General features: G+C 41.4%; 1 protein-coding gene across 1 annotated transcript in view; it reads right to left on the reverse strand.

Moving 5' to 3' along the window:
* Positions 1–10,494: 10,494 nt before the first annotated feature.
* The window catches only part of LOC137654477 (phenoloxidase-activating factor 1-like), a 15,861-nt gene continuing 6,355 nt past the window's right edge, over positions 10,495–20,000 (reverse strand). Inside the window, exons 5-9 of the mRNA XM_068388139.1 lie at positions 17,931–18,033; positions 13,255–13,442; positions 12,674–12,870; positions 11,752–11,847; positions 10,495–10,997 (exon numbers count right to left, since the gene is read on the reverse strand). Of these exons, the coding sequence (XP_068244240.1) occupies positions 10,896–10,997; positions 11,752–11,847; positions 12,674–12,870; positions 13,255–13,442; positions 17,931–18,033 (686 nt within the window). The 3' untranslated portion in view covers positions 10,495–10,895. The remainder of the gene's footprint in view (positions 10,998–11,751; positions 11,848–12,673; positions 12,871–13,254; positions 13,443–17,930; positions 18,034–20,000) is intronic.

Consider the following 20,000-nt stretch of genomic DNA (forward strand, 5'->3'; position numbering starts at 1 on the left):
TGTGTGTGTGTGTGTGTGTATGTATGTATGTGTGTGCGCGCGCGCGCGTGTTTAATTAGCTTTAGAAAAATAAAAGTAGAAGAGTTACGTTCTACAGGTTAAGTTACATTATCTTACGAAATTACATATATCAAAAATTATATACAATACATCAAGATTTGTATTTTACATAAATTTGGTTTATACCGCGTCACTAGTTGGAAAAAGCAGGATGTTATAAGCCCAAGGGCTCCAGCAGGGAAAAATAGCCCAGTGAGGAAAGGAAATAAGGAAATAAATAAACGTTATAAGAATTAATGAACAATTAAGATAAAATATTTAAAAAACAATAACAACATTAAAACAGATATTTGATATATAAACTATAAAAAGGACTTATTTAACGCCCAAACTCTCCTCTGGGACAAGAGTTTGTGTTACTTGTGAAACAAATGGTTCCAAGGTTGAACAACTAGTAAATGATCATAACCTCTGTATATTATTAATCTAAGGGGATTCTCTGCCTCACTCTTGATCTTCTCCCTCCAGCAGGTTCCTCCCAAGTCCTCCTCACTCCCTCCTCGCCATACATCCTCAACATATATTTTTGGGCTCAAGCCATGTCGTCCTGATGGAAGTTCCTATAGGGTAGCTTCCTAGGGTATATTACAACTACGGCGATATTCCCAGAGAATTTACCTTAAGGTACCAGAATTCTAACTCCTGGAGCGAGTATCCCTCGTGAAAGGGATATCGCGACATATCAGAGGACGTATTCTTGACACGCCACATGGCAATCTGCATCCTGGACAGAGATTTCGTCTCGTAGGAGGGATTGGCAAGAAACGAATTCGGGAAAGAAAAAGGGGAGCCACTCCCAATGCTTCCTTATCCTCCGATTCGTATGCGTGCCTGGCGCCAATCCTGGCGCCATCTGTATTCCTTTTTGCGTAGCTTAACAACTCGGTGTTTTTTCCTGTGTTTCTCGCAAATCTTGGATTTATTCTACTTTTCATGGCTTCTCCGTCTTCGTCGGCCTCTGATAAGTTGAGTATAATGTCTTTTATGTATAAATGTAGGCTCTTGGTAAATTTTGAGTGATTAATAGAATTAATCTTTGATACAAGAGCCGTAGCCTACCAGAGGCGTCCTGGACGCTGTCGCTCGCTAGGTATAAGTTTAGTTAGTCAGAGTGACATTCCTGGTTGTTTTGCTTTAATAAATTTTAGCTATTTAGCATTACATAGGATTTCCTTTCGTGCTTAGTATTATTTTGGCGAAGTATTCGCCATTCTGGCCTATGCTAGGCCATGTAGCCTAGTCGTTTGGTCCTAGTACTTCATGCATGATTTTGGTTTTTCCGAGTGTAATAAAAATTTTATTGAAGCTTTAGGCTATGTTTTATACATTTAAGACTGTGTGGAATATTTCCAAGATAGTATACGAGTGAGTTTCGGTGATTTAGGTAATCGATTCTCTTGGTGCCTAGGCTAAGTTGCTTATGGAGCCTTAGTATACTTTATCATACTCCCCGGTTGCTTTCTTTTCTTCGGAGAAGGTATGCAATCCCTTTCCCTCTGTTTAAGCCTTGGGCTTATCCCTAAGTGGTTTTTTCCGAATTTATTTTCGATAAAACTATACTGGGGTGTTACTGTACCTTCCTGTTCCTGTAGTATGGTTCAAAGAGGGACAGAACAACAGAGTTTTTTAGTGTGAGTCTGTGTTTGTCTGGCTTGGGGCAGAGTCTCCCTCGCTGGCCTGACACAGACAAAGGGGGCTTAGCCTCCTTAGGTCACTACCGAAGGTTTCTGTGGATATGATTCCTTCTTTTGTGATCTACCAGACTAGTCCTTGTTGCTGTTCTCGGGGGAGGATAAGTTTCTTTCCCTGGGAGTAGCAACACCTTCCTTGCTTTGGTGCTCTGGGAGCTGGCAAGTATTGCTGGCCTTCCCCCTTAGATCTCCCTTAGGCTAAGATAAGTTTCTTGGCTACGGGTGATCTGTCACTAAAGCAAGGTTGGTAGGACCCTCTTGTCCCTTCCCCCTCTTTCTCCGTAATGGCCTAGCCATTACTTTACTGTACGTCGTTCTACATCTGGACCTAGTATAGGTTAGGATGTGGAATTGACTCAGCCCCTTGCCGGCCGGCAAGGGTCTTATATTTTTGAGTGCTGCCCGGACCTCTCTTGGTCCCTCATCCATGCCTGCCTGTAGAGCCAGACGGCATTGGTCAGGAAGCCTGAATTAGATTCTCCCCTTCCTTATATGCACTCTTTCGGATTGCCGGGCTTGGAGGTTGTGTACACTCTTATCCCGGCATCCATTCTATTTTTCTTCTAGTGCTGTACCCGACCCGGCTGCCGGCCTATGAGGCCGGCAGCCGGGCAGGTGTAGTCCTCTGGTTCTTTTGCTGCCGGCTGGCATCGGTCTTGTACCTTTGCCGGCCGGCTTATGTCAGCCCTTGTCTGCCGGTCACCAAGAGTGTGGCCGGCAGCTGGGTACTACCTTGTGTAGTTGCCGGCCGGCAGCCATTGCCGGCCGACACTGGCTGTTGCCGGCCGGCAGTTACTGCCGGCCGGCACATGCATTTGAACCAGAGTGCTGCCGCCTTATAGCTGTTAAGTAGTATACTTTAAAGCCTGTTATGGTGTGTGCCGGCCGGCACGTATCCCCCTATACTGTACTAGTATTCTTCAGTATAACATATACAGTAAGAAGAAAACTATGGTAAGGGTTTTGGTACAGCACTGTGTGTTCTAACCCTATTGTGTTTTCTTGCACATCCCTTTGCTGTTGCCCTACAGATAGGAAAGTGAGTTCTTTCCTGTCTATTATCCAGGATTTTAAAATCATTGCTTAGGTGTGAACTCCACCTGTTTCCTCTGGAAACCTTGCATTGGTTACTCTAGAAGAGATTAACCATTTGATTTTATTATCTGGAAGGCTGCAACAATGGGTTGTGAGGGAAACACAAGTGTGTGTCTTTCCTTTATGAATTGTTATGCTATACTATGCATATCCAGTGATACATAGTTCACTTGATACTCATGGAAATTTCTTCTCTTTACAGGAGGACCCTCCGAAGTGCGGAAATGTTTTCTGCAACGTCCGCAGCAAGTACCTCTGCGGACATGAGTTTTGTAGGAGACACGCAGCATGCGCTGTCTCCAAGGATGATTTCCAGTATTGGGACCCTCAGGTATGTACTGTATGCACTAACCTGATTACTGAGGCTTTTGATTCCCCTAGGACGGCGGAATCAAGGGATATAGCAAGGGAGAAGCTTCGTACCTGGGTAAGGGGCTTCCAAAAGAACACCTCTGGCCCTTATCTTCCAAGTGAGAAGATGAGGGCGTATCTTTTTCCCAAGGCATCAGCTGATGCAGTGATTCTCCAGCCTCAAGAGGAGATCCCCCAAGATCAGGTCCAGGTGGACGTTGAAGTCGCGGTCGCGATGCAAGACATCCAGTTAGATGACAGGATGTCTGACGTGGACGAGCGTTTGGAAAAAGACCTCCTGGCAGAAGGTCAGGATGAAGTTCAAGCCCCGGACGTCGTAGAGGATGAGGTCGACGAGGTGTCGGCTACTCCGGTTCAGATTCCGGAGCCTATTCCCTCAACATCGGCCGGTCTCCCAGTAGAACTGGGACAGGCCCTCTCTTCGATTGTTGGAATGATCCAACAAATGCAGAAGGAGAATCAGGAGAAGGCGGCTGCTATGGAACTGCGGATGCAGTCCCTGGCAGAATCACATGGGCCCCGGAAAAGGCTCAATGTGAAAGACCTTCCCTTATGCTCAGATGCTAACCCACGGAGGTATGCTGAGCACATGCCGATGACGACTGGAAAGATCGTCATCTCGGATAAGCTGGGTTCAGTTCCCCTAGAGGAGGTGGAATTCTGGCCCAGCAAGGCATCATATCCGGACTGCTATGTCCGGCTGAGAAAAGAACCAGCTTCAAGGGAGGAGACAGAGCCGAAGGAGGTCATAATCATGGACCACGCTAAGGCTCAAGCCCTACTTTCATCCTCGATGAAGGAGAGGGGCTTCTCTAACTCGAAGGTAGCTGCATTGAGCAAGAAGCTCCCTTCCTTTGTGTCCTCTCCTGCTAGAGCCTTCCCCTTTTTACAGAAAGGGTTTGCGGCTGTCCTAAAGGCAGTCGAGGCCGGCAAGCCTTGCCCCTCCCTGGAGGAGTGTAAACCCTTGTCGCTGGCCCTGCCTATGGACCACAAAGACTGGAAGGATGTCCATCTGACGTTCTCAGTGGGAAAGTTGGAGGCTGATATTGCCGGACGGCAATTCGGCGAGGACCTCCCCAAGCTGTCCGACTCTCTTTTACGAAGAGAGTTCGAGACAAAAGAAAGACTGGCTGCTTCAATGTCTCATCAGACTACTCTTGAGACGATGGCAAGTGACCCCAAGGTCCATGAAATGTTCATGGTGGTGGCTAAGACTCACCTAGCCACAGTGACGAAGGACCTTTATAGCTTCGTCAAGGCAAGGAGAGCTTGTAGGGAGTTCGTGTTCACCGGGGCTACGGTGAGGCACGAGCCAAGGAAGTTAATCTCCTCCAACATTTGGGGAAAAGACCTTTTCCCTACTGATGTGGTCAAAGAAGTTGTTGATAAGGCCGCCGTGGAGAATAGAAACCTTCTCCAGAAGTGGGGCCTGGCTATCAAAAGAAAGTCTTCCCCGGATGAGGGTCCTCAACCAAAGAGGAAGAATATGAGGACTAGGCTACCGTCTCGGCCAGCCAAGCCCTCTAGACAGCAACAGCAACTGCAATTGCCATTGCCTCCAGTGCCCCAGATGGTGGCGCAAACCCCGACCACTTTTCAGTGGGTACCCCAGGCTGTGCCAGGTCAGTCCACGGCATTCACCCCAACGTTCGAAGGACAGTCTTCTTCCTTTCGAGCAAAGCCTAGAGGAGCAGCCAGAGGCTCGTCTAGGCGCCCCTCAAGGGGAAGGGGATTCAGAGGTGGTCGTGGTCAGGGAGGCAAGACCTCAGGACGGCAGTCCAAGTGAAATGATACCGGTAGGAGGGAGACTGATGAAATTTTGGGATCGTTGGACCTTCGATCCCTGGGCCCAAAGCCTACTCAAGAATGGACTGGGCTGGAGCTGGTACAGCACTCCACCCCCGTGCCTTCGGTTTTTCCAACACTCCACCCCCGTTCTGGAGGAGTACGTTCAAGAACTGTTGGAGAAAAAGGTGATCCGAAAGGTGAAGTCCATCAAATTCCAAGGGAGGCTGTTTTGTGTTCCCAAGAAAGACTCGGAAAAGCTCAGAGTCATTCTGGACTTGTCGCCACTCAACAAGTTCATAGTGAATTGCAAATTCAAAATGCTAACACTGCAACACATAAGGACCTTACTGCCCAAGAGGGCATACTCAGTCTCTATAGACTTGTCAGACGCCTATTGGCACATCCCAATCAGGCGTCGACTCTCCCCCTACCTAGGGTTCAGGCTACAACGGAGACTATACGCCTTCAGAGCCATGCCATTCGGGCTAAACATAGCCCCAAGGATTTTCACGAAGCTTGCGAGCGCAGCTCTCAAACAATTATTATTATTATTATTATTATTACTATCTAAGCTACAACCCTAGTTGGAAAAGCAAGATGCTATAAGCCCAGGGGCTCCAACAGGGAAAAATAGCCCAGTGAGGAAAGGAAATAAGGAAATAAATAAATGAAGAGAACAAATTAACAATAAATCATTCTAAAAACAGTAACAACGTCAAAACAGACATGTCATATATAAACTATTAACAGCATCAAAAACAAATATGTCATAAATAAACTATAAAAAGACTCATGTCCGCCTGGTCAACAAAAAAGCATTTGCTCCAACTTTGAACTTTTGAAGTTCTACTGATTCAACCGCCTAAAGGGAATTCAGGTAGTAGCCTACCTGGACGACTGGCTTGTGTGGGCAACATCCGAGACCGAATGCTTGCAAGCTTCCAGTCAGGTGATCCAGTTCCTAGAGTACCTAGGCTTCAAGATCAACAGAAAAAAGTCTCGACTTTCTCCATCCCAAAAGTTCCAGTGGCTGGGAATCCACTGGGACCTTTTGTCACACTGTTTCCCCATCCCGACGAAGAAAAGGAAGGAGATAGCGGGCTCTGTCAAGAGACTTCTAGATTCCGAAAGGATATCAAGACGCGAACAGGAGAGAGTACTAGGCTCTCTCCAGTTTGCTTCGGTGACAGACCCAGTGCTAAGAGCACAGCTAAAGGATGCAACCGGAGTTTGGCGAAGGTATGCATCAAACGCGCGAAGAGATCTGAGAAGACCAGTGCCGCCTCGGCTACGTACTCTTCTCAGGCCTTGGTCCCAAGCCAGACATCTAAAGAAGTCGGTTCTTCTTCAGCCACCTCCCCCGTCGATGACGATTCACTCAGACGCCTCAAAGGAGGGATGGGGAGGTCACTCTCATCGGAAAAAAGTCCAGGGGACTTGGTTCAAGCTATTCAGGACCTTTCACATAAACTTTCTAGAAGCTATGGCAGTGCTCCTTACCTTAAAGAAAGTCTCCCCGCGTCACTCGATCCACATAAGATTGGTGATGGACAGCGAGGTGGTTGTGAGATGCTTGAATCGACAAGGGTCGAGATCACCACCTCTCAACCAGGTGATGTTAGCCATTTTCCGATTGGCGGAAAAGAAGAAGTGGTACCTGTCGGCAGTTCACCTTCAAGGAGTCCGCAACGTGACAGCGGACGCTCTATCCAGGTTCACACCGATAGAGTCGGAATGGTCCTTAAACGCAGGATCATTCTCCTTCATTCTGAATCAAGTCCCAGAACTGCAGATAGACCTCTTTGCGACGAAAGACAACAAGAAGTTGCCCCTGTACGTGTCCCCGTACGAGGACCCCTTAGCGGAAGCAGTGGACGCGATGTCCCTCGACTGGAACAGATGGTCCAGGATTTATCTGTTCCCCCCTCACAACCTTCTGTTGAGGGTCCTCAACAAACTGAGATCCTTCAAGGGGGTAGCGGCAATAGTGGCCCACAAGTGGCCGAACAGCATGTGGTTCCCCTTGGCGTTGGAACTACAGCTGAAGTTTGTGCCGCTACCACATCCAGTTCTGACCCAGCGAGTCCAGAAGTCGACTGTCTGCGCTTCATTACAGAAAACCCGGACCTTGCAGCTCATGATTTTCTCGCCCTTGCGGTGAGAAACCGTTTCGGGATTTCAAATATAAGTGCAAATCGACTAGAAGGCAATATGAGTCATCTTGGAGAAAATGGGTGGCCTTTGTAAAGGCAAAGAATCCGCAGGAGATCTCAACAGACTTCTGCTTATCTTTCTTCATCCACCTCCATGGTCAAGGGTTGGCAGCTAACACGATTTCAGTGTGTAAATCTGCTTTGATGAGACCCATTTTATTTGCCTTCCAGATCGACCTAGGTAACGAGATCTTTAATAAAGTTCCGAAAGCCTGTGCTAGGCTCAGACCTTCAGCACCTCCAAAGCCCATCTCATGGTCTTTAGACAAAGTTCTTCATTTCGCCTCCCTGTTGAGCAATGAAGAATGTGCGTTAAAGGATTTGACACAAAAAGTTATTTTCCTATTTGCACTCGCGTCCGGGGCCAGGGTTAGTGAGATCGTAGCCCTCTCGAGAGAGGCAGGTCGTGTTCAGTTCCTGGATGGGGGGGAACTGAACCTGTTTCCGGATCCTACGTTTCTCGCCAAGAATAAGTTACCCACCAACAGGTGGGGTCCCTGGAGAATCTGCCCTCTGAAAGAAGATGCATCTCTATGTCCAGTAGAATGCCTAAAGGTCTATCTTCGTAGAACTTCAGACTTCAAGGGTGGTCAACTATTCAGGGGAGAAACATCAGGCTCAAATTTATCTCTGAATCAACTCAGCTAAAATCACATATTTTATTCGCAGAGCGGATCCTGACAGTACACCCGCAGGTCACGATCCGAGGAAAGTTGCCTCATCCCTAAATTTCTTTAATTGTATGGATTTTGAACATCTCCGTTCATACACGGGCTGGAAGTCTTCCAGAGTGTTCTTTCGCCACTATGCGAAGCAAGTAGAGGAACTAAAGAGATCTGTGGTAGCAGTGGGTCGCGTAGTTAACCCTACTGTTTAACTCTGCGAGGAACAGTGGTCTTAATTGGGACGATTAAGTCCAGGGTGAGTGTGTAGGTACATACTGTACTACAAACTAAATGAGGGCACCGAGTGCCCACATAGACTGTTCCTTTTCCAAAGGTGAACCTAGCATAAGTACAGACATGTGTGCCGAGCGTTTTTAACGCTAATGTGATTGATTTGTAATACAGACTTTTATGACTTGATACCTCGGTATCTTAAAAAAGTGGCATTTAATGTTTTTTCTTTCAGATAAACAAGTTCTGTTTACTATCATACTTATGCTTATAGTATTGGGTTATCCTCTTTTTATATATATATATATATATATATATATATATATATATATATATATATATATATATATATATATAATTGTTGTTAACCTGTCTATTTATTGTCTGTCAATAAACTTGTTCTTGAGAACCTTGCGTCTCTTTCACCTGTGTCAATTTATTGGTATAATTGAGCATTTATTCTATGTACCTTATCTGGGATAATTCTAATAGAATTGTTCTGTTATGCAAGCTATGTTGCATTGGTTTATGTAGTCCCCTAATGGGAGGACTCCGTCCCATAAAGGGATGAGGGCGGTTTTATTAGTTTCTTCCTATGCGGATATAAACCTTTGTCCAATACAAGTATTGTGCGGATTATTGGTCAATATATATTGACGCAGTGGTTCTTTACAAACTATGCTTTACTTAATATAGGGCGAGACCACTATATTAGCTTGCCTGGTATTCATACATAGGTATATGTACTCTTCGAGACTTTTCCAGAGTCTAGTAGGACTCTTCCCTGTAGGGGGCAGGAAGCTCTAACATAGTTTATAGTTAGTTGAAAAGATGTATAACGGTAACATCTTAGGTCTCTAGGTCTAGTCGACCGGGGAAAAATTACCTCCGGGGAGTACGGCACGTTCTGAGAATCCACAGATACAGTAATGCTCTGGTACACTTCCATCAGGACGACATGGCTTGAGCCCAAAAAACGGATTTTGAGCGAAGCGAAAAATCTATTTTTGGGTGAGATGGCCATGTCGTCCTGATGGACCCGCCCTTGCCTTTCTAAGAAAGGGCTGTAGGACCCCTCCCTACATACAGTATCTGTAGCACCTCGTGTACGCTACAAGGAATACAGATGGCGCCAGGATTGGCGCCAGGCACGCATACGAATCGGAGGATAAGGAAGCCTTGGGAGTGGCTCCCCTTTTTCTTTCCCGAATTCGTTTCTTGCCAATCCCTCCTACGAGACGAAATCTCTGTCCAGGATGCAGATTGCCATGTGGCGTGTCAAGAATACGTCCTCTGATATGTCGCGATATCCCTTTCACGAGGGATACTCGCTCCAGGAGTTAGAATTCTGGTACCTTAAGGTAAATTCTCTGGGAATATCGCCGTAGTTGTAATATACCCTAGGAAGCTACCCTATAGGAACTTCCATCAGGACGACATGGCCATCTCGCCCAAAAATAGATTTTTTGCTTCGCTCAAAATCCGTTTATTATTATTATTATTATTATTATTATTATTATTATTATTATTACTTGCTAAGCCTCAACCCTAGTTGGAAAAAACAGTATGCTATAAGCCCAGGGGCTCCAACAGCGATGATAGCCCAGTGAGGAAAGGAAACAAGGAAAAATAAAATATTTTAAGATATTTCCATTATATTTATTTTTCCAGCTCTTTCTAGATATGCTTAATATATATATATATATATATATATATATATATATATATATATATATATATATATATATAAATATATATATATATATATATATATATATATATATATATATATATATATATATATATAAATATATATATATATATATATATATATATATATATATATATATATATATATATATATATATTACATAGAATACATAAGTTACTTTAAATTTATAACATAAACAGATAGATAGATATAATCACAGGAAGTTAAAAATTCAGCAGAATAACATCTTACCTAATTTGCATAATAAAAAACAAATTGATATGCATATCACAGCTCAACTGTTTAAATGTTACCAGAGCCCATGATTGATAAAAATTGGATGATAAAGGTAACACCTAAACAAATATATAAAAAGTTCACTCAAATAATTTTTGGTCTGCGTACCTTAAGTCAGAAGGAAAAAGAATTTGTATTGACATTAGATCATTTTGAACGGTTATAGTAATTGATTTTTCATTTTCGTTTTCTCTGTAAAACACACGATATAAAAATATTCTCCTAATATTGGATAATCATATATATATATATATATATATATATATATATATATATATATATATATATATATATGTATATATACATATATATATATATATATATATATATATATATATATATATATATATATATATATACTGTATATATTATTAAAGGAACTGACTCCTGCATTTCATAATTTTATAAATTCATCAACTAAATTAAACGACATTTCTGAATTTTTTTTTTTTTTTATGAAAACAGTCATGCTTTTTCCATCATAAGGCTCATTACTACGCAATATTTTGAAACTTTACTCTATCTGTGATGAGATTGTGGAATGACCTTCCTAATCGGGTAGTTAAATCGGTGAAACATCATATATTTAAGATTACAGTAAATGCTTATATGCTCGGCAGGCTGATATAAGTCTCTATAAGTCTCATTTGTATCTGACTAAGTCTAAGTCATTTTTCCTTCCTTTTATACGTAAATTTGAGTATTACTTGGCGACATCTTCATGCATGGTTGATGAAAAATGTCTACAGTTTCATGTCATTATCTAAATAGATTATGGCCTTAGATTCTGGACGATCCAGGACCTGTAGGAAGAGACTTTCGTGTAGATGGCAGGATCAGCTCCACATTCTTTGCCGAACGATACGACTCCAATCTACAAATGGAAAATAGTATAAAGATTAATCAGTGGCCTGTAATAAGCACTTAATACAACCTTCAAACAATTGGAAACACCCTTTTGCTTTCATATAAAAACAGTCACTTTCCACACGGTTCCTTATTTTTACTCTACACCTTGAAGAGGGCCAATGTGTATTGGTCGAAATATAGTGATTTATTTATATTTCCTGTGTTTCTTTTATGGACCTTTTTGAAGAAACATGTTAAACTGTTCGATTACAGCTAGAAGTAAGACAAGCATTAAAATGTTTACTGCAACTATACAAAAAGAGAATATATGAGATAACGCAACATGTACAAGTGTTTGTGTGCAAAATCAATAAATCTAATTTTATACGCCACGTCACATTCATAAAATATAATCATAAAAATGCTAATATTTAACTCAGCAAATAATCTTATACATATCAAATGTGTTTAGATGAATTTGAGGAAAACACAACTTTATAATCATAGAAGATATTGCCATTCAAATATCATACTTTAGCAATCAAAACTAGTTGAACTAGATCCACAGGGCTTATGCTATAGGCCTACCCATTTCACAGTGCTTATGCTATACCCATTTAAATAAATGTGTATTCTAGGATCTAATTAGTTCCATCAAGTCTCAATTACTTTCTAAAATTGAAGAGAAGGTAAGACCAGAATTCAAAGATCCTCAAAACTTTTTTTGTATTAACAATTAAATTCATAATTATTCTAGAATCTAAATAAACAGTACTTACAATGGTGGTTCTAGCTCCAGTTGTAGAAGCCTGGAAGATGGGACCTCCAGAGTCTCCACTGCAGCTGTCACGTCCACCTTCACCGCCAAAGCACAACTGAAAGAAGAAGAAGAAGAACAGTTTAGAATTACCAGCTGATATGCAAGAGCATTCTTGTGTGGACTATAGATTAAAGCCAGTCTTGACAAGGCACAGGTTTTTGTAAGAATTTATTTTATCAATCTTCCTCATTGGCATAAAATAATTAGTATTCCTTTCCTAAATCCAATGATGCATTCGCCTTTCAGAAGCATAAGAATGAAAAAATATAAATGAATAGTTCAGAAATGGTTTGGGCATGCTCTTTGCACTCCCCAAGAGAGATTAGTTCACCAAACTTTCAACTGGGTTTCACCAGGCACTAGAAGAGTTGGAAGACCCAGGCCTATATGGCTGAGGACTATGAAGCGTGAAGTAGAAAATGGTGAGTGACAAAGTATTGATTTAAAAGCTCAAGATGTGACGACTGGCTAAATCTAACTGAGGCCCTTTGCGCTGTAGGCGTAGGAGATGATGATGAGTTCAGAAATGGAGAGCACGGGCTCTTTGTATTCAGAGTTCGGAGAATTTTAAGCCGGGTTCATATGGTCGAACAGTTTGTCAAACGCGGTTCAACAGACAAGTGTTTGAAGTGATGTTCGAACGTGTGAACGGGGTATTCGGTTGTCGAACACGCTCGTCGAACGGTTCGAAGAAAGTCTGTTCTTGCCTGACTTTTGTTGGCGGGGCTTCATTGTCCACAAACCTAATGCATTTGTGGCTGATTCCACCTCTTCGAACCGTTTGACAAGCAGGTTCGTCAACCGGGTTCGACGAACCATTCGATCGTGCAAACCCCGCTTAAGGACATATCAACTGGTTCTCTAGTTGTAGATTTTCTTACCTGGTCAGAATTGAGGAGGTTCTGGTACAGAGGTTGGCAAGTGTCGAGGTTGACAAAAGGAACCCCAACACTCTTCAGGACTCGGGACTTAGGCCCCTCCTCCGTGTTCCCCCAACCAGCTACTGTTGCATTTCTTCTGTTTAAGAACGACTCGACGTCGAACTGTGCGTCTGGGAGGCAGGCAGGCTGCACTAGTCCTGTACAAGGATAAGAATGAGTATTGTTAAAGAGGGCTTGAGTTATCTTCAGATATATATATGTATATATATATATATATATATATATATATATATATATATATATATATAGTATATGTATATATATTTCTTTCTGGTCACGCTCAGCGGCATTGCCTGAAATAACTACTCGATTTCCACCTGTCCCTCAAGTATGGGGAAGTTGCAGTAGTCATACCCTGGTGAGAGGGGGTGCGTGTATGTGCATATCTATCTAAACATTTAGCCATAATTTTTGACGGGTCATGTACACTAGTAATTTGATATCACTTTCTAAATTAACAGTACTTTAGCCATTTGAGATGATTCTGAAAACAAAAGTAAAATAAACGAGTTTTTACGTACTGTTGATAGTAACTTTTCTATCCAAGCGAATCAGAGCAATGTCGTCGCTGAACGGAGTTCTGGTGTCATAATTGGGATGTGAGATGATCTGAGACCTCGTGATCTTGAAAGCCTGGTGGCTGGGGCACTCGGCGTCAGTGCAGTCGGGGTCTGTGTCCAAATTGTGCTCACCAAGACGGATTTCATTACTGTAAAGAAATAGATATATGAGTAAATAGAGAAATTATTTGGGAAGCTGCTTTGATAGTTTGTACGTTCGCCAAACGTTTAACTACGCTCCAGAAGGCACTTAGAAGATTGGAAAACCCAGGGCTACATGACTGAGGTATATGAAGCATGAAGTAGGAGATGATGAATGGAGATGTATAGATTTAAAAGCTCCTGATAGAAATGACGGGCGAAATCTAGCCAAGGCCCTTTGCGTCAATAGGCGTTGGAGATAATGATATACACTTAACAATAAAAGCAGCTATTTCTATTTTACTGCAGAAAAAAGGCCTCAGACAAGTCCCTGGTCATGTCTGGCCACTGCTGATTGGTGATGGCGGGAGACATTATTCTGATCGTTCACAGCAAACCAACCTACTATGGGTGGGTATAGCTTGTACAACTTTACTGATCAAAGTGAGACAAACCCTTTCACCACGTTAAGGTATTCCCACTCATAAAGGTATATGTATGTATATATATATATATATATATATATATATATATATATATATATATATATATATATATATATACAAAGAGATGGAGCTGGGGGAAGAGTGACTGCTCCCCGCACTCTAGTTTTGGGGTGTTTGAATGTGCGTGGATGTAGTACAATAGAGAGCAAAAGATGTGAAATTGGAAGTATGTTTAAGAATAGAAGGATGGATGTATTGGTCTTGTGTGAGACGAAGATAAAAGGAAAGGGTGAAGTGATGTTTGGTGAAATGTCTGGTAGAGTGTCTGGGATTGAAAGGGGAAAGCCAGAGAGGGTGTGGCTTTATTGCTTAGTGAATGGATGACAGGTAAAGTAGTGGAAAGGAAGGAGATATCATCTAGGTTGATGTGGGTAAGGGTTAGGTTGGGTAGGGAATGTTGGGCGTTTGTCAGTGCGTATGGGCCAGGTAGTGAGAAAAGTGAAGAAGAGCGGAATGAGTTCTGGAATGAATTAACTAGGTGTGTAGAAGGACTGGGTACAAGGAATTATATAGTTGTCATGGGTGACTTAAATGCTAGAGTGGGCGCTGGAGAGGTAGAAGGTGTCATTGGGAAGTATGGCGTACCAGGTGAAAATGAGAGTGGTGAGAGACTGGTAGATATGTGTGTTGAGCAAGAGATGGTGATAAGTAATAGCTTTTTCAAAAATAAATATAAAAATAAGTATACATGGGTAAGAGTGGCAAATGGAAGAGTAGTAGAAGGGGCATTAATGGATTATGTGTTGATAACTAAAAGAATGTTTGGAAGATTGAAAGACATGCACGTGTTTAGGGGTATGGCTAATGGTATGTCTGATAATTTTTTGGTGGAAGGAAAATTAGTTGTAGAAAAAGAGTGGAGGAATAGAGTAGGTGGATGTAAAAGGGAGCTAGTGAGGGTTGAAGAGTTAATAAAACCGGGGGTAAAAAGTAAATATCAGGAAAGGTTGAAAATGACATATGACAAAGTGAAAGTAAGAGAAACTGGCAATTTAGAGGAGGAGTGGAAGTTAGTAAAAGAAAATTTTGTTGGGATTGCAAGTGATGTGTGTGGCAAGAAGGTTGTTGGAGGCAGCATGAGGAAGGGCAGTGAATGGTGGAATGAAGGAGTGAAGGTAAAAGTGGAAGAGAAAAAGAGGGCTTCTGAAGAATGGCTGCAGAGTAATAGTATAGAGAAGTATGAAAAATATAAAGAGAAAAATGTGGAAGTAAAGCACAAGGTACGTGAGGCAAAGAGGGCAGCTGACCTGAGGTGGGGTCAGGGATTGGGTCATTCATATGAAGAGAATAAGAAGTTTTGGAAAGAAGTGAAGAGAGTAAGGAAGGCTGGCTAAAGAATTGAAGAGACAGTGAAAGATGGAAATGGAAGGTTGTTAAAAGGAGAGGAGGCAAGGAAAAGATGGGCGGAATATTTTGAAAGTTTACTGAATATTGAGGATAATAGGGAGGCAGATATAATTGTTGTTGCAGGTGTTGAGGTGCCAGTGATGGGAGATGAGAATGAGAGAGAGATTACAATAGATGAAGTGAGGAGAGCACTAGATGAAACGAGAGTAGGAAAAGCATCTGGTATGGATGGTGTGAGAGCTGAGATGTTGAAGGAAGGGGGTGTGACTGTACTTGAATGGTTGGTGAGATTGTTTAATATGTGTTTTGTGTTGTCAATGGTACCAGTAGATTGGGTTTGTGCATGTATTGTACCACTATATAATGGTAAGGGATATGTGCATGAGTGTTGTAATTCAAGAGGTATTAGTTTGTTAAGCGTAGTTGGAAAAGTGTATGGTAGAGTAATGATTAATAGGATCAAGGATAAAACAGAGAATGCAATCTTAGAAGTACAGGGTGGTTTTAGAAGAGGTAGGGGTTGTATGAATCAGATTTTTACAGTAAGGCAGATATGCGAGAAATATTTAGCAAAAGGTAAGGAGGTGTATGTTGCGTTTATGGATCTGGAGAAAGCGTATGATAGAGTTGATAGGGAAGCAATGTGGAATGTGATGAGGTTATATGGAGTTGGTGGAAAGTTGTTGCAAGCAGTGAAAAGTTTCTACAAAGGTAGTAAAACATGTGTTAGGATAGGAAATGAAGTGAGTGATTGGTTTCCGGTGAGAGTGGGGCTGAGACAGGGATGTGTGATGTCGCAGTGGTTGTTTAACTTGTATGTTGATGGAGTGGTGAGAGAGGTGAATGCTCGAGTGCTTGGACGAGGATTAAAACTGGTAGACGAGAATGACCATGAATGGGAGGTAAATCAGTTGTTGTTTGCGGATGATACTGTACTGGTTGCAGACACAGAAGAGAAGCTTGGCCGATTAGTGACAGAATTTGGAAGTGTGTGAGAGAAGGAAGTTGAGAGTTAATGTGGGTAAGAGTAAGGTTATGAGATGTGCGAGAAGGGAAGGTGGTGCAAGGTTGAATGTCATGTTGAATGGAGAGTTACTTGAGGATGTGGATCAATTTAAGTACTTGGGGTCTGTTGTTGCAGCAAATGGTGGAGTGGAAGCAGATGTACGTCAGAGAGTGAATGAAGGTTGCAAAGTGTTGGGGGCAGTTAAGGGAGTAGTAGAAAATAGAGGGTTGGGCATGAATGTAAAGAGAGTTCTATATGAGAAAGTGATTGTACCAACTGTGATGTATGGATCGGAGTTGTGGGGAATGAAAGTGATGGAGAGACAGAAATTGAATGTGTTTGAGATAAAGTGTCTAAGGAGTATGGCTGGTGTATCTCGAGTTGATAGGGTTAGGAACGAAGTGGTGAGAGTGAGAACGGGTGTAAGAAATGAGTTAGCAGCTAGAGTGGATATGAATGTGTTGAGGTGGTTTGGCCATGTTGAGAGAATGGAAAATGGCTGTCTGCTAAAGAAGGTGATGAATGCAAGAGTTGATGGGAGAAGTACAAGAGGAAGGTCAAGGTTTGGGTGGATGGATGGAGTGAAGGAAGCTCTGGGTGATAGGAGGATAGATGTGAGAGAGTCAAGAGAGTGTGCTAGAAATAGGAATGAATGGCGAGCGATTGTGACGCAGTTCCGGTAGGCCCTGCTGCTTCCTCCGATGCCTTAGATGACCGCGGAGGTAGCAGCAGTAGGGGATTCAGCATTATGAAGCTTCATCTGTGGTGGATAATGTGGGAGGGTGGGCTGTGGCACCCTAGCAGTACCAGCTGAACTCGGTTGAGTCCCTTGTTAGGCTGGGAGGAATGTAGAGAGTAGAGGTCCCCTTTTTTGTTTTGTTTCATTTGTTGATGTCGGCTACCCCCTAAAATTAGGGGAAGTGCCTTGGTATATGTATGTATGTATATACACATATATACACATATTTATATATATGTGTATATATATATATATATATATATATATATATATATATATATATATATATATATATATATATATATATATATACATTAAATGATACTTTGTGAATGTGCCAAAGTGGTTTGTTTAGGCTACAGGCAATTAACATTAACATAATTTAGGCATCTTTTAATTTTGATTGTTACAAAAAGGATGTACCAACATTACATGGTGAATTTATGTATGCATATCAAAAGCCTCCCGTTAGCTAAGCAGTGAATTTTTTATATAGTCCAAATGGATTATTATTATTATTATTATTATTATTATTATTATTATTATTACTTGGTAAGCTGCAACCCTAGTTGGAAAAGCAGGATGCTATAAACCCAGGGGCCCAGTGAGGAAAGAAAACTAGGGAAATTAAAATATCTTAAGAATAGTAACAACATTAAAATAAATATTTCCAATATGAACTATAAATACTCTAAAACAAGAGGAAGAGAAATTGGATAGAATAGTGCGTCTGAGTGTACCCATGAATTATACTAAGGAAATGGAAGAGAAGTTCTTATCATATGATTTGGAATCATTATTAAAAAATTTTTTTTAGACCTTTTTAATAGCACCTTCAATCCATACAACAATGTTAATTATAGGAATAAGACTTTCAGGGGACTAAGTTTGTACTCACAGTGGCAGTGTAGGCACAACACAATGGGCAGCTGTCAAGACATACTGGTCGTTGATAAGAACACCACCACAGCCCCAGTCCAGGCCACCTGGTAAGGAGGAATCTGGAGAAGAGAGGAATATGTCAGAGGAATGCATGATTTACTGATTGTAAGCAAGTATATGTTATTCTGAAACAAAAAGGGTAATAGGCCAACAGACGTTGGCAGATGTGAATTTTTTATTTCACTCGGTTAGATTTGGATTAATCAATTGCTTAGACTCAAAAGAAATTTTCATAGGCCAACAAATGTAATCTCAATGTAAAGTTTTCAAGCAGTCACTCTCAGTCACATATTAGATACTTCTCACTTGAATGTTTCATAACAAATATATGATATAAACACACTAATCCTTCACTCCTTTTCTTCAAAACTATCCCACGGTCATTTTGTGAATTCCTGAATCAATATCCTATCATAATCGTTCATGGTATCCTAAGTAACCTTTTGTTGCCATGATTCGCGGTCTCGTCTCTGTAATCACCTTTTTACCAAAATCCAATGATGTTGAACAGTTATCATCACACCTTGGAATAATTGATTCTCCATCCCATTCAATCGGAGCTTTTCCTTATTCAAAAGTACCTTGCAAATCTCGGTCAGCCATCCGATCATATTTACCGCTCCATCACATTACTAACCATGTCAACCTTTTGTATGTTGTCATTCGTCAGCCTGTTACTTGCCATAATAGCTTTACAAAAACCGTTTTTTACACAAGTATTCTCAAAATCATCTTAGCTCCTCTTTTCTATCATCCACAATCATCATATCTTCAAAGTTTGAAGACTATGGATGCATTAATGCATTCTCTTCAGCTATATCTCTTTGAGTGCATCTCTCATTAAGACGTCCGTTGTTCGTTTACGTTCATGTAGAAAATCTGATATTTTCCATAGGCAGACTCTCTCTCTCTCTCTCTCTCTATCTCTCTCTCTCTCTCTCTCTCTCTCTCTCTCTCTCTCTCTCTCTCTCTCTCTCTCTCTCTCTACAACACATTGAAGATGACATTTGAAGGGAACCCAAATGTGTGTTAATAACAGTAGCACACCAATAAATGGTGGCAGCAGTAAAACTCTAAGAACCAGAGAAAGATCTTCAAGAACCAGCGAATAAAACTCTAAGAACCAGAGAAAGATCTTCAAGAACCAGCGAATAAAACTCTAAGAACCAGAGAAAGATCTTCAAGAAATCAACAGTAATGAATCTACAATTTTGACTAAGTATCATAGTCCACCAAAGAAATGAAAACATTTAATACCAACAAATAAATGTTATACAAACTGAGGAACTGGATCTTCAATCAACATCCTAAGAAAACCAAGGACTGGCATTCAACGTTTACTAAACATTGAAGAAACATATCCAGGAAGCACTACATTCAACGGAAATCGGACCGAAAACATTCACCCAAACATCAATAAGAAGAAACAATCCAGTGAGAGAGAGAGGAAATGATGACATCACCCTACGCCCATATAGACCGAAGCTAAGTACATTTTCTTTATTCATTTCAGTTTTGGACAGTGAAGTGTAGTTATCACGAGTCAATCGTCCATTATTGCTGGGGTGAGTTGTTTGCTAATCTTTAATTTTCTTTCATTTAAGGAAACTGTATTCAACTTCGAATTCTCGTCTAGAATTTTTTTTTCTCTCTGTGCTAATTCTGTTTTCTTTCAGAAGTTCTCGGGAAATATCTTTGTATTCCGTTTTCTTTCAGAAGTTCTCGGGAAATATCTTTCTATTAGTATCATTGTTTTGGGGGATTTTGTTATAATCTTTATAATTTAGTGCTTATGCGTTTACGCAGTGGACGTCTGTATTCATATAGATATTTTGATAGGATTGCAAGGAGTCGTAGAGATAGAAAAAAAGTACAGTAAACATGACGCCTCCTGTAAGCCCCACCCCTGGAACGAGTAACCCAACCCCAGGTCATGGTTACCCCCCTCCCATTGTGACAATAGTAAATGCTCACTCTGCAATCCTTCCTTTTCAAGGTCGGGTTAATGGGTTCTTGCCTCAGAATG

This window comes from Palaemon carinicauda, chromosome 15 (assembly GCF_036898095.1).
Source record: "Palaemon carinicauda isolate YSFRI2023 chromosome 15, ASM3689809v2, whole genome shotgun sequence".
In the NCBI taxonomy this organism is placed as follows: Eukaryota; Metazoa; Arthropoda; class Malacostraca; order Decapoda; family Palaemonidae; genus Palaemon; species Palaemon carinicauda.